This window comes from Rhincodon typus, chromosome 12, assembly GCF_021869965.1.
Source record: "Rhincodon typus isolate 14 chromosome 12, sRhiTyp1.1, whole genome shotgun sequence".
NCBI classification, from domain to species: domain Eukaryota; kingdom Metazoa; phylum Chordata; class Chondrichthyes; order Orectolobiformes; family Rhincodontidae; genus Rhincodon; species Rhincodon typus.
The window spans coordinates 33,784,242-33,796,249 of record NC_063343.1 but is presented as its reverse complement, the minus strand read 5'-3'; the positions used below and the strand labels follow the sequence as shown (position 1 = coordinate 33,796,249).

General features: G+C 38.7%; 1 protein-coding gene across 1 annotated transcript in view; it reads left to right on the top strand.

Annotated features, from left to right (window-relative positions):
• LOC109930332 (solute carrier family 23 member 1) overlaps positions 1-9,677 on the top strand; it is a 107,895-nt gene extending 98,218 nt beyond the window's left edge. The window contains exons 14-15 of the mRNA XM_048603718.1: positions 4,651-4,746; positions 7,845-9,677. Of these exons, the coding sequence (XP_048459675.1) occupies positions 4,651-4,746; positions 7,845-8,086 (338 nt within the window). The 3' untranslated portion in view covers positions 8,087-9,677. The remainder of the gene's footprint in view (positions 1-4,650; positions 4,747-7,844) is intronic.
• Positions 9,678-12,008: the final 2,331 nt, after the last annotated feature.

The window sequence follows — 12,008 nt, the reverse complement described above, 5'->3', positions numbered from 1 at the left end:
CTGTAGGTTACTAAAACAAAAATTGACAAGATTTTTGGTGTGTATTGGGGGTTAGCAAACCAAGGAGAGTAAAGGGAATTGAGTAACAAACCATTCATGTTCTAATCAAATGGCAAAGATGGTTCAAGGGGTTAAATTGGTTAGTTTTACTTTTCAGTAATTCAAGATTGCAAATGCTTAAAACACGAATACAGCCAAGACTATAAGGGTGCACCATTGTTACTTCTAGCTCTTGTTGGTACAGAGCACTGAGAGACAACTTCTTTTTATTCAGTTTTTTTTTAAAATTGAGAAAAGGAAATGAAAATGCTTGAGGAAGCAAATGGCACCACTGAATCAGAAGATATAACATCTGTTCTTAACACATTTAGGTTTGTAAATTATAATTGAGTCCCTGAAGCCCAGCTGCCTACAGACATACAAGTCAGACAGTAGTTAACTAATTCTCCTCAATCAGGCGTTAAAGAATTATACTGTCGAGGACTATTGCAGAGGAGGTGGCGCTGGACATCTCAAAAAGCATAAAAGTGGATAAATCTCCGGGGCCTAATCAGATGTATCCCAGAACTTTATGGGAAGCTAGGAAAGTGATTGCTGGGCCCCTTGCTGAGATATTTGAATCAATAGCCATGAGTGAAATACCGGAAGACTGGAGGTTGGTTAATGTGATGCCATCATCTAAGAAAGGTGGTAAGGAAAACAGAGGGAACTGTAGACCGGTGAGCATGACATCAGCGATGGGTACGTTGTTACAGGGGATTCTGAGAGCAGGATGTAAATGTATTTGGAAAGGCAAGGACTGATTAGGGATAGTCAACATGTCTTTGTGCGTGGGAAATTGTGCCTCACTAATTTGACAGATTTTTTTAAAGATGTGACAAAGAAGATTGATGAAGGCAGAGCAGTGGATATTGTCTATATGGACTTCAGGAAGGTGTTCAACAAGATTTTGCATGGTAGACTAGTTAGCAAGGTGAGATCACATGGAATCCAGGGGATCTAGCAATTTAATTACAACATTGGCTTGAAGGAAGGAGACAGAAGGTGGTGGTGGAGGGTTGCTTTTTGGACTGGAGGCCTGTGACCGGTGGTGTGCCACAAGCATTGGTGCTGGGTCCACTGCTTTTTGTCATTTATATAAATGATTAGAATGTGAATACAGGGAGTTGCGGTTAGTAAGTCTGCAAATGATGACAAAATTCGTATTGTAGTGGGCAGTGAATAGGGTTATCTCAGAGCACAACAGGACCTTGAACAGATGTGCTGATAGGCTGATGAGTGGCAGATGGAGCTTAATTTAGATAAATGTGAGGTGTTGCATTTTGGTAAGGCATATCATGGCAGGACGTACACATTTAATGGTGGGGTCTGGGGGAGTGATTCTGAACAAAAAGGCCTTGGATACAGGTTCACAGTTCCTTGAAAGTGGGGTCGCAGGTAGACAGGGTGGTGAAGAAGGTGTTTGGCATGCATGCCTTTTATTGGTCAGTGCATTGAGTACAGGAGTTGAAATGTCGTGTTGCGGCAGTACAGGACATTGTTAAGCCACCTTTGGAATATTGCTGGTCTCCCTGCTTTGGGAAAGATGTTTTTAAACTTCAAAACATTCAGAAAAGATTTACAAGGATGTTGCTGGGGTTGGAGTGTTTGAGCTATAAGGAAAAGCATGGATAAACTGGGATTATTTTCCCTGGAGCGTCAGAGGCTGAGGGGTGACCTTATAGAGGTTTATAAAATAGTGAGGGGCATGGATAGGGTGAATAGACAAGGTTGTTTTCCCAGGGTAAGGGAGTCCAAAACTAAAGGGCATAAGTTTAAGGTGAGAGGGAAAGGATTTAAAAGGAATCTGAGGGGCAACTTTTTCATGCTGAGTGAGGTGTATGGAATGAGCTGCCAGAGGAAATGGTGGAAGCTGGTACAATTACAACATTTAAAAGGCATCTGAATGGGTACATGAGTAGGAAGAGTTTAGAGGAATATTGGTCAAATGCTTTCAAATGTGACTAAATTAATTTAGGATATCTGGTCGGTATGGACGAGTTGGACTGAAGGGTCTGTTTCCATGCTGTACAGCTCTATGACTCTATAGGATTTAATGTTGTGATTTTAGGCAGCTCGATAAGGCTCACTAACAGAGGCTTAACAAGTGGTCAACTGTATATCTTCCTCATGGGGAAATGGCCTGTTGGGGGGACAAAACGGGAGTGAAAGGGAATTAGAAATGGAAATGAATTAACAGTACAAAAAACCTTTTATTTTTCAATCTTTGATCGAAAACATTAAATTTTGACAATATTTGTATTAAAAACTTACATGATTATTTGAATGCTTGCATTATGCAAGCCTTCTCTGTCTCAATCATATTTTAATTTCTTGTAAGGAATTTATTTGTTGGCACTGGTTTTATGATTTGTAAAGCTATTAAGTATTTGTTCTCAGGAATAATATCACAGCCTCGAGTCACAATCATGACTGGTGATTAATTTAGTCCACAAGGGACCATTGGCAATTCGATATATGAGAAAGAAATAGAGCTGATTATCTAGTTGGAGGGGTACCACACTGCACATCAAAAAGAGGCAAAGCAATTAAGCACACTTTGATGATTTACTGCACTGATGCAGGGTTTTAACCTGCACTTTTGGTGTCATTTTGTAACACAGTCCAGTCATCCAGCCAATTGAGCCAACTTGACCACTGAAGTTTTGATGAGCTAGGCGATTAGTGGCCAGAGAGCATGCTTACCATTCTAAGGTTGGAGGACCCCTCTGAAGACTAAGGTTCAAAAAATATAAGAAATGGCCAGCAACCATGACCATGGAGCAACATGGGTGGGTTCAGACATGAAAGTTTCTAACAGTGTTGTTTCTGTTCCCTCCTCCACAGCCCTGGCCTGCATCCTTACCCCATCACTAAACTGGAAGCTTGTTATCTCTCACTAGCTGTGATTTGACCACAATATTACTTTGATCGGTCCCTAGGCAAGGGTCCATAATCCATTACAATTGCAGCAAAATACTGCAAATGGTTATGCTCCAAAGTGAGGGGGGGATGAGCTGAGCTGGCTCTCCTTCTTTACTCAACCCTTCCCTTAGCTGGTCACAAGAAAGTTACTTTAAAAGGGTCCCTTCCTATGTGGAAAACTTTTCCTAGCCCGATATATTATTTCTTTTTAAAGGAGTCAATTTAGGAAGGCTTTCTTGAATCCAAGGACTAGTGAATTTATTAGCTACAATAATATGAGCAAAGAAAATACAATGGACACTTGGACTAGAAATGAGAAGTGAGTCAAAGGAAGAGAAAATGAATTGATCTTTGGCTTGTCTACTCAAAAGTTGCACTGCAATTGCTTTTTCATTGTATCCCAGACTATAGACATAATATGAAAAAAGTATATTTCTAAGTGAAATGCGTGTTTGTGGTTTACCTTCCAGGAATACACCAAGAAAGGGCATTAAAAACCAACTGCAACCCCAGGTCTCTGTCAGTGTACTAAAGCGCTGGTGTGATACATGTTCCTTTATGCCAACGTGTGCTATCAAGGGGCACAGCTGAGAACTTCCATTAGACACCCCTGTGCCCTTATGTGTGCAGAAAAAATAAATCAAGTCTCTCTGAATGCTGAAAACAAATCAGCAAAGCCGTTGTTGAATTAAACTGGACAAACTCTATTCAGCTAATGACTGGACTAAGAATTTTCAAATAGTAACTCAACTACCAAAGTCAGTGGTAAGGTGTGTGATCTCTTTAGGACTGACCTTGACAATTGAGACTTTGTTTGGCAATTTTTAGTTCAGCAGTCAGCTGAAAGAAATTTGTACTGTTTTAGACAGTACACATCAGTATAGAGGAACATGAACTACACCAGCTCTTTAGTACACAAACACAGGAACCAGGGTTGCAGTTGGCATATTGTATATTCCTGGAGGGATAAAACACAAACACATCTTTCACTTTAAAAACTTAGTTCTTGCATATTATATCTGTAGTCTGGGACACATGAAAAGAAGATTGCAGTATAGTTTTTGAGTTACATTTTTCCCATTTGGAATATTACTGTCTTGAGTTCTCTTGACACTTTTCAGGTGCCACATTCCATTGTTCCTTCTTTAGACTCTAAAATCCCTGTGTGGATTATACAGGCAGCCATTAAATTTATAACCTCAGCTTTTTTTTTTCTGTTTATGTCTGTCCTTTTTTTAAAAAAAAACTTATTCTTCCTAACTCCAAAACAAATACATTTAGCTTTTTGATCCATTATCATGACAGTGTGTGTTTCCAGTTGGTAAATAGGAGGGGTCTTGATAGACTCCATTTAAATACCTCATTGGCTGCTTGCTCCTTGCAGGTTGACGTTCTGCGTCTGCAAATTTCTGAGACTGTGCTGCTACACCAGCAAACAGTTTGAATTTCCAGCGCTCAATGACTTCAAACATGCTGCACTGGCTTCCAAAAAAAGTCCTGCTGGTAGTCTCTAGGAACTTGACTTGCAAGCAAAAATAAACAAAGTTCTAGGAGCAACATACAGACAGTATACTAAATGACACTTTCTCTTTTATCCTTTCTGTATTCCAACTCTTAATTATAGTGCATTATTTTATTTGTGTTATGATTTTATATGATTTGGACATAAATTTTCTTCTGTTTCAGGCAGCCCAGAAATTAATCAAATTTTAACTGTGTTACTGACAACAGAAATGTTTGTGGGAGGTTGCCTTGCTTTCTTCTTGGATAATACCATCCCAGGTATAGTTACTTTCACATCCGACTGAAACCCATTTAACAATTCAAGTATATTTTTATGAAACAAAGCCACTGCTTTTATTTGTTAAATCCCTATGGTTTAAGTTGCCTGGTATTGTTTGTGTTTATGTATGGCTGTTTTTGAGGATCAAAGTGTTGTAAGGTGTTGGTGAGGGAAATGTGAAGGATGATTCCAGGATTTAGAGTTGGGTGTGTATCTTAGTTATGACTTGTGCAGCACAAGCAACGAATGCAGAGTTAGTTTGTGTTCTTATTTTACCATTCCGCATCAAAATATATTTCCCAACTTACCCTCCCAACAAAGATTTTCCAACTGCAAAAGTCTGATAAAAGGAAATTATCCAAACTCTTGTTGCTATGCTATTCAAAAGCTATTTGAGCTTTGTCCTTTCTTCAAATCTGACTCTTTAAAAAAATTCTTCTGCTCGAATTTATTTTAATAAACATGGTTTTAAATTTGAAGGATAAATGCTCCCCTTGACAAATGAACATGTGGAAAAAATGTTTATGCAAGTGTTTTTTCAGCTTTTTTTCTTTCTGAAAGTGATCACTATTAGGGATTATGTCTAATAAGGGAATAAGACTGAGGGCAAGTGCAGTAAGAGATTCCTGACCTGCAATAATCAAAAGATTCCACTGTGATATTTCACTGGCAAAAGATGAATAATGTAGGTTGTAAGTTCAATGGCTGTCCTTTCATTTTACTTTTAGTGGAGGGAGCAGACAGAACAAGCAATTCTTGACCCAGTTCACCTAGACACCTGTTCAGAACTTCTTGAATGTTCATTATTAGAGTACTGTCTGGAAGGAATAGATAATTTAAATTCATGATATTACAATTTAAAATACAAGCCATTTGGCACAGTGAACCAGGATAGACTCTTTAAATGACACACATTTACTTGCATTTCAAATTTTTTTCTTTCTGCTTATCCTTTCCAATGCTCTTGTCTTATCCAACACCAAGAGAACCTATTTCTATTTTTGTTCTACAACTCATTAGATTCACACTGGTTTAAAAACCTTTCTCGTACTGTTGTCAACTTCATGCACAATGTCAGTGTCCTTTTTAGTTTCCTATCTTTCGAGCTCCAATTTGACCAAAACATACACCATTTTCTTTTATTCAGCACCGTCCCTATTACCCATCATTGAGTTGTCCTTCATGTACTAAGTTCCATCTCCTCATTCTCATCTCCAAGTCTATCCATGGCTTTCCCCTACCCTAATTATGCAATCTCCCCTAATCTTTGCTTCTCATATCCTGTACAATGAACTTCTTCATTTAGTTCTCTAATTCTGGCTTTCAGAATATTTCTTCCTCACTTTAAGCATCACTGCCATAGTTTTCACAATCTTGTCCCTATTCTCCCTTTCTGCATCTGATTATTTCTCTCCTTTTTGCTTCACAGAAATCCTTCCCAGCTAGACTTTTGACTATGCATTGTTAATGCATGGACTCTAATATCATAGAATCAGTGTGGAAACAGGCCCTTTGGCCCAACAATTCCACACTGAACCTCAGAGCATCCCACTCAGACCCATCCCCCTATAACCCACTTAATCCACTTAATCCACGCCTCCCTGAACACTATGGGCAATTTAGCATGGCCAATCCACCTAACCTGCACATCTTTGGACTGTGGGAGGAAACCAGAGCACCTGTAGGAAACCCACGCAGAAACAGGGAGAATGTGCAAACTCCACATGGACAGTTGCCTGAGGCTGGAATTGAACCCAGGTCCCTGGCACTGTGAGGCAGCAGTGCTAACCACTGTGCCACCGTGCCACCATGCCACCCCTAAATAATAGTGTAGGAAGTAGCAATTTAACTCAATAGGTCTATTTATATTCCATTCCAAATACTTCCTGCATTATCTGTGTCACCCCTACTCTATTCTCCCTCAAAAATGCATAAAGCCTCTCCTTATATGTATCAGTGTTAACTACTTTAACCCCCTCTGTGGTCTGCAGTTTCACATTCTTGACAGTGTGAAGAGATGTCTTCTGAATTCTTGACTTAACCTTTTAATTTATTTTAGTACCACAGCAGCACCACCCGCTCCTTACCTCCATTCCTGTCCTTGATTCTTCCACAAGTGGCAAAAATTTTTCCACCTTGATATTACTGAATGTCTTCATAATTTAAAGGCCTTAAGTAAGTCTCACCTTGTGCCCCAGCTTGCTTAATATTTCCTGATGGATACATTGACAAGCTAATAGCTGTAATTCAGACCATTTTTTTTTAATGTCTTCTCCATTGCTTCAACATCCTTTCCTAGTATGGAAACCAGAATAGTGGAGCATAATTGTTTAAATTGCAATTGATTTTTGGCAATTCTTATTTATTTGTATGCCAAGACCTCCTTGTTCCACTACTCCTTTCAGATTCCAAATTTCCAGGGAACAACACGTTTCCTGCAACTTTCTACCAAAATGAACCATCCAAAGATTGTCGTATTGAATGTTTTAGACACTTTTTTTGCTTATTCTGCAAATCTTTGTCTGTACTGTGGGGCAGCCCTTTCCCTTTGCTGTGTATATCTGAGTAACAGCATACTTTCCTATTTTCACTCTCTTCCAGTCTTCAAGCCAAACTCCTCTTCCTAGTTTTCTATTTGGTCTCCTGACAAGTGATAGGAATCCTGTTTGTCATCTTCTAAAATAGCATGGGCTGTCTGACTGTCTGCCTGTCTCTCTCTCTCTCTCTTCCCCTCCCTCCTTCATGAAATAACTCCACAGAATCTGGTATCCCATCACCAAGTTGCCCTTTATTTTCGCATGTACTGTCCTTGAACATAATACTGCCTCATTCAGAATCAGGCACCAGATTATCAGTATCTCTGGCACTCACCCTTTTAATGTCAGTGGGGACTCCCTGATTGGACCAGATTAACAGTCCTAATCAGAGAACTCATACTCTATAAGGTCCAGCTGGCTGACCTTGCTACTATCACTATACTTCACAGTCTCTGTTATGAAGTATCTTAGGAGTTATTTAGCACTGAAAACACTAAGTTAAATTGTTTTGTATGTACTGCATTTCTAATGCCTTGTAAAATATTATGTTTCTTAACTAGGTACAAAACAGGAACGTGGACTTGTACAGTGGAAAGAAGGCGCACTTGCAAACAGTGACACAACTGTAGATATGAAAACATATGACTTTCCAATAGGAATGAGTCTACTGAGGAAAGTGCAGTGTTTACGACACATACCTGTTTGTCCAGTTTTTAAGGGGTTTTATGGGAGGAAGAAGAAAAGCGACTTGACTGCACGTGTGAACGAAAATGGTGATCACGTTGTATGCACTAAAGTGTAATGAATATATCAAAATGCCATACAAAACACATTTTAATGTGGTGTTCTAGTAGTGTATTATCTCTGAGCTTTACAGAAGGCTTATTAGCAAGATGTTTTTAGCAGTTGCATCTTGGTTTTTCAGAGAGTAAGTTGAGCAAATAGATACTTTGCTAACATGGTAAAAGAAAACAATCTAATTCTAATGGTGTTAAATGTTTCTTTTCTTAAAAAAAACAACAATTGATAATTTTGTGATTGTGCCAATGATGAAAATAGTAATTGGTTCAAATATCTTTTCTTTGAAGAGCCATTTTTCTCAAATGCTGTTTTGAAGAGAATTGCAGATCTATGAAGGCAGATGGGGTTGGCAGGAAGTAAACACTATACACTCTTTGCGAGTATATTATTTTTCTGTTTAGCAACATATGTTTTTAAACGTTAGTTGGTTTCAACTCTGGGATAATAATGATTTAGAAAGTCAAAACACTGAAGGATTGAAAAGGGTACAATTCAGTTAACAAAGCATGAATATCTCTCTCTCACCTGTTTGAATGAATTATCTTACATGGAAACCATTCTTTAAAAATATGTTGTGATAAAGAAGTGTATGAATTTCTAAACAAAAAAAAATGCATAATTTTAATGGCCAACTCTGGATTTAACAGATCCCTAATTCTGTGTTCAATTATTTACTCTGATCATTTTTAATGAATTAATCATAGCTACATGTATGGAGGCTATTTAAAATAAACTGAATGCAGGACATTTCATATATTTGGTTCTCAAGTTGTATAAATTTCACATGTTTAGCCCATAGATTTAAACCCCTGCCCCCCCTTAAAAAAATGTAATCTGTAGAATTTGTCACCATGGCAATCTGTCTAACAACAAAGGACTGGCAATGCTTTTCTTTTTAACCTTTTTTAAAACCTTTTTCTACACACAAAGAGAACAAAGTGGCTTTGCACTTCAGTTAATAAATAACATTTTATCACTTGCACAAATGCATAATGGATTTGATATGTCCACCTGGTAGGTTTGGGAACATTGCCTCTATTATTTGGCTGCTGATCACTTTCCTCTGGACAGCTGTTTTGACATCATTTCTCATTTTTGTTACTATGTCCTGGGGTCTTTGCTGAATTGGGATGACTGGGGAATCCCTATAAACATGGTCAACAGATCAGGATGCTGGGATTCCCAACACACAAAATCAGAAGTATTATTTTGTAGAAGGAGGCCATTTGACTGATTTAATGTTTGATTCAACTCTCCAAATGAGCGTTATGATTTAATGCATTTCTCTGGCCTTTTCCCCATTCTCTTGCACTTCGTTTCTATTTAGATCATTTCATACCCTCTTCAACACAACTTTACTTGAAATTTGGTGATTATGTGTATTGGATTTGGGTGAAATCTACTGGAGGGAAATTAAAGACTACCTGAGGGAAACTGCAAGACTTTCTACACTGCCTAGCTCGAGACTGTCTCTCTTGTGACTCAAATTTCACAAGAACTGCAAGAGTTTTGTTCACTGTGCAGAACACCGTACAATTTGATTGAACTCTCTGACTTGTATTAAACAGTTTTAGTTGTGTTGTTTGATATTCGATTTGACTTTGTTGATTGCTGTTCTGCATTGTTTCACCCTGTCTGGAGTTGACAAAGACAATCAGTAATTAGGTCTTTGCTGGTGATGAGAGTCTAAAATCAGAATGGAGTAAGTCTGCAATAACTATACATGCTTAGTCCTTCTGCTTTGACTGAATCTGCTCATTGATAAAATAGAAGACTTTTGAATGATATTTAATTATACTGTGTTTTACTATTTTTAAAGTTCCGGTCAGCTTAATATTATGCTAGTAATGTGCAATGGCAGAAACTACAATGCTTTTTTGGGTCTGCACAGGTTTGTCTTCTTTACCTTTCAGTCAGCATTGCACGGTTTCTTCAGCTTTTTGTTTTTACTGTATCTGTCAATACCACTGGCTGGTATTTAAGAGTAGGAAACATTGTTGGGGGGGCGGGGGTCTTAATTAGGCAGGAACAGAAATCTTGTTTTCCCAATGTTGTGGTCAGTTCATGAGATGAGCAACAGGTGTTGCTTGATGTTGGGAACCAGCTCACATTTATTGCATACCATGGAAGTGTATTAAGAGTGTTGATCGAGTGGCAACTGGATAGATTGGTAGAGGCATTGCCATGGAAAATACACCAAAATTCATGACCATTTCTATTTAGAAGAACAAAGGCAATTGATACATGGGAACAGTACTGCCATCTGAAAATTCCCCTTCAAGCCACTCAAGATGATATGTGGAAAATCAGGGAAACTCTGCAGACTAAGAATCTAACTAAAAGAATGAAGATATTTTTCTCACAGTTCCTTTGGTTTCTCACTGATGAGTTCACACTTGAAGAATGATGACAAATCTTTAGACCAGATTTCAGAATCAGATGAGAAACAATTAGGAATCTTGATACTTGAAACTTTATCAGGATTTTTCCAACTATTTCATAGAGATATGTAATGAGTGCTACCTTCAGCTCCACTCAGACTAAGAGAAACCGTTTGGCTTCTAGATGTGAGCTCAAACAAAAAAAAAACACCCAAGACCTTGATCCAAAGACTGTTGCTAGGTGATGGCAGCATAGATCCATGACGGTTTTCCCAGATCTGTTTATTCAACAATTAAAACAATAAAACACCACTCTAATCTCTCTCAAAATATTGCTGCATGCTTCTTTCCAAAGTCACTCTTTTCTTTTTGTGAACAGCAGGTACACCTTATTTTTATTCATGAGTGGGATGTGAGTGTCACTTTTGCCCATCCTTAGTGCCCACCTGACCTGCTCCTCTAGCCACGGTACTGACATGGTTAGTTCAGTTTCTCATCAATGGTAAGCCTCAGCACATTGATAGTGGGGATTCAGTGATGGTAATGCCATTAAATATCAAGGATTGATGCTTAGATTCTCTCTTGGAGATGTTCACTGCCTGGCACTTGCATGGCACGAATGTTAATTGCCACTTGTCAGCACAAACCTGGATTTAATTCAGGTATTTTTGCATTTGGACATGGACTGCAAAATTATCTGAAGAGTTGTGCGTGGTGCTGAACATTGTGCAATCATCAGAGAAAATCCACACTTCTGACGTCATGATGGTGAGAAGATTATCGATGAAACAACTGAAGGTGGTTGAGCCGAGGACATTACCCTGAGGAATTTGTGCAGATTTCCTTGGAATTGGACTGACATCCAAAAACCTCAACCATCTTCCTATGTGCCAGATATTACTCCACCCAGCAGACAGTTTACCCCCGATACCCATTTGATTCCAGTTTTGTTAGGGCTCTTTGATAAAATGTCGCTTTGATGTCGAGGATGATCACACTCACCTAACTTCTAAAATTCAATTCCTTTTGTCCGTGTTTGAACCAAGGCTTTAACAAGATCAGGAGCTGAGTGGGTCTGGCAGAACTCAGTCTGACTAGCAGTGAGCAAGCTATTGCTGAGCAAGTGCCTCTGATTGCACTGTTGATGACAACATTCATCAATTCACTGATGGGATGGGGCAACATTTGGCAAGGTTTGATTTGTTCTGTCTTTTGTGTAGAAGATATAACTGGGCAATTTTCTACACTGTCTAGTAGATGTCTGTAGTTGAACTGAAAAAGCTTGGCTATAGCTGTGACAAGTGCTGGAGCACATGTCTTTAGCTCTATTACCAGAATGTAGCCTGAGCCCATAGATTTTGGAGTGTCCAATGCCTCCAAACATTTCTTGATATCACATTGAGTGAATCAAATTGGCTGAAGAATGGTATCTGTGACACTGGGAATCTCTGGAAGGAGACCTTTTAAAATTTAACTTTAATTTCAAGCAATCTCCTGGGGTTTGTAACCCAGATGTGGCCAAATGTTCATTTTCCAGTTCTC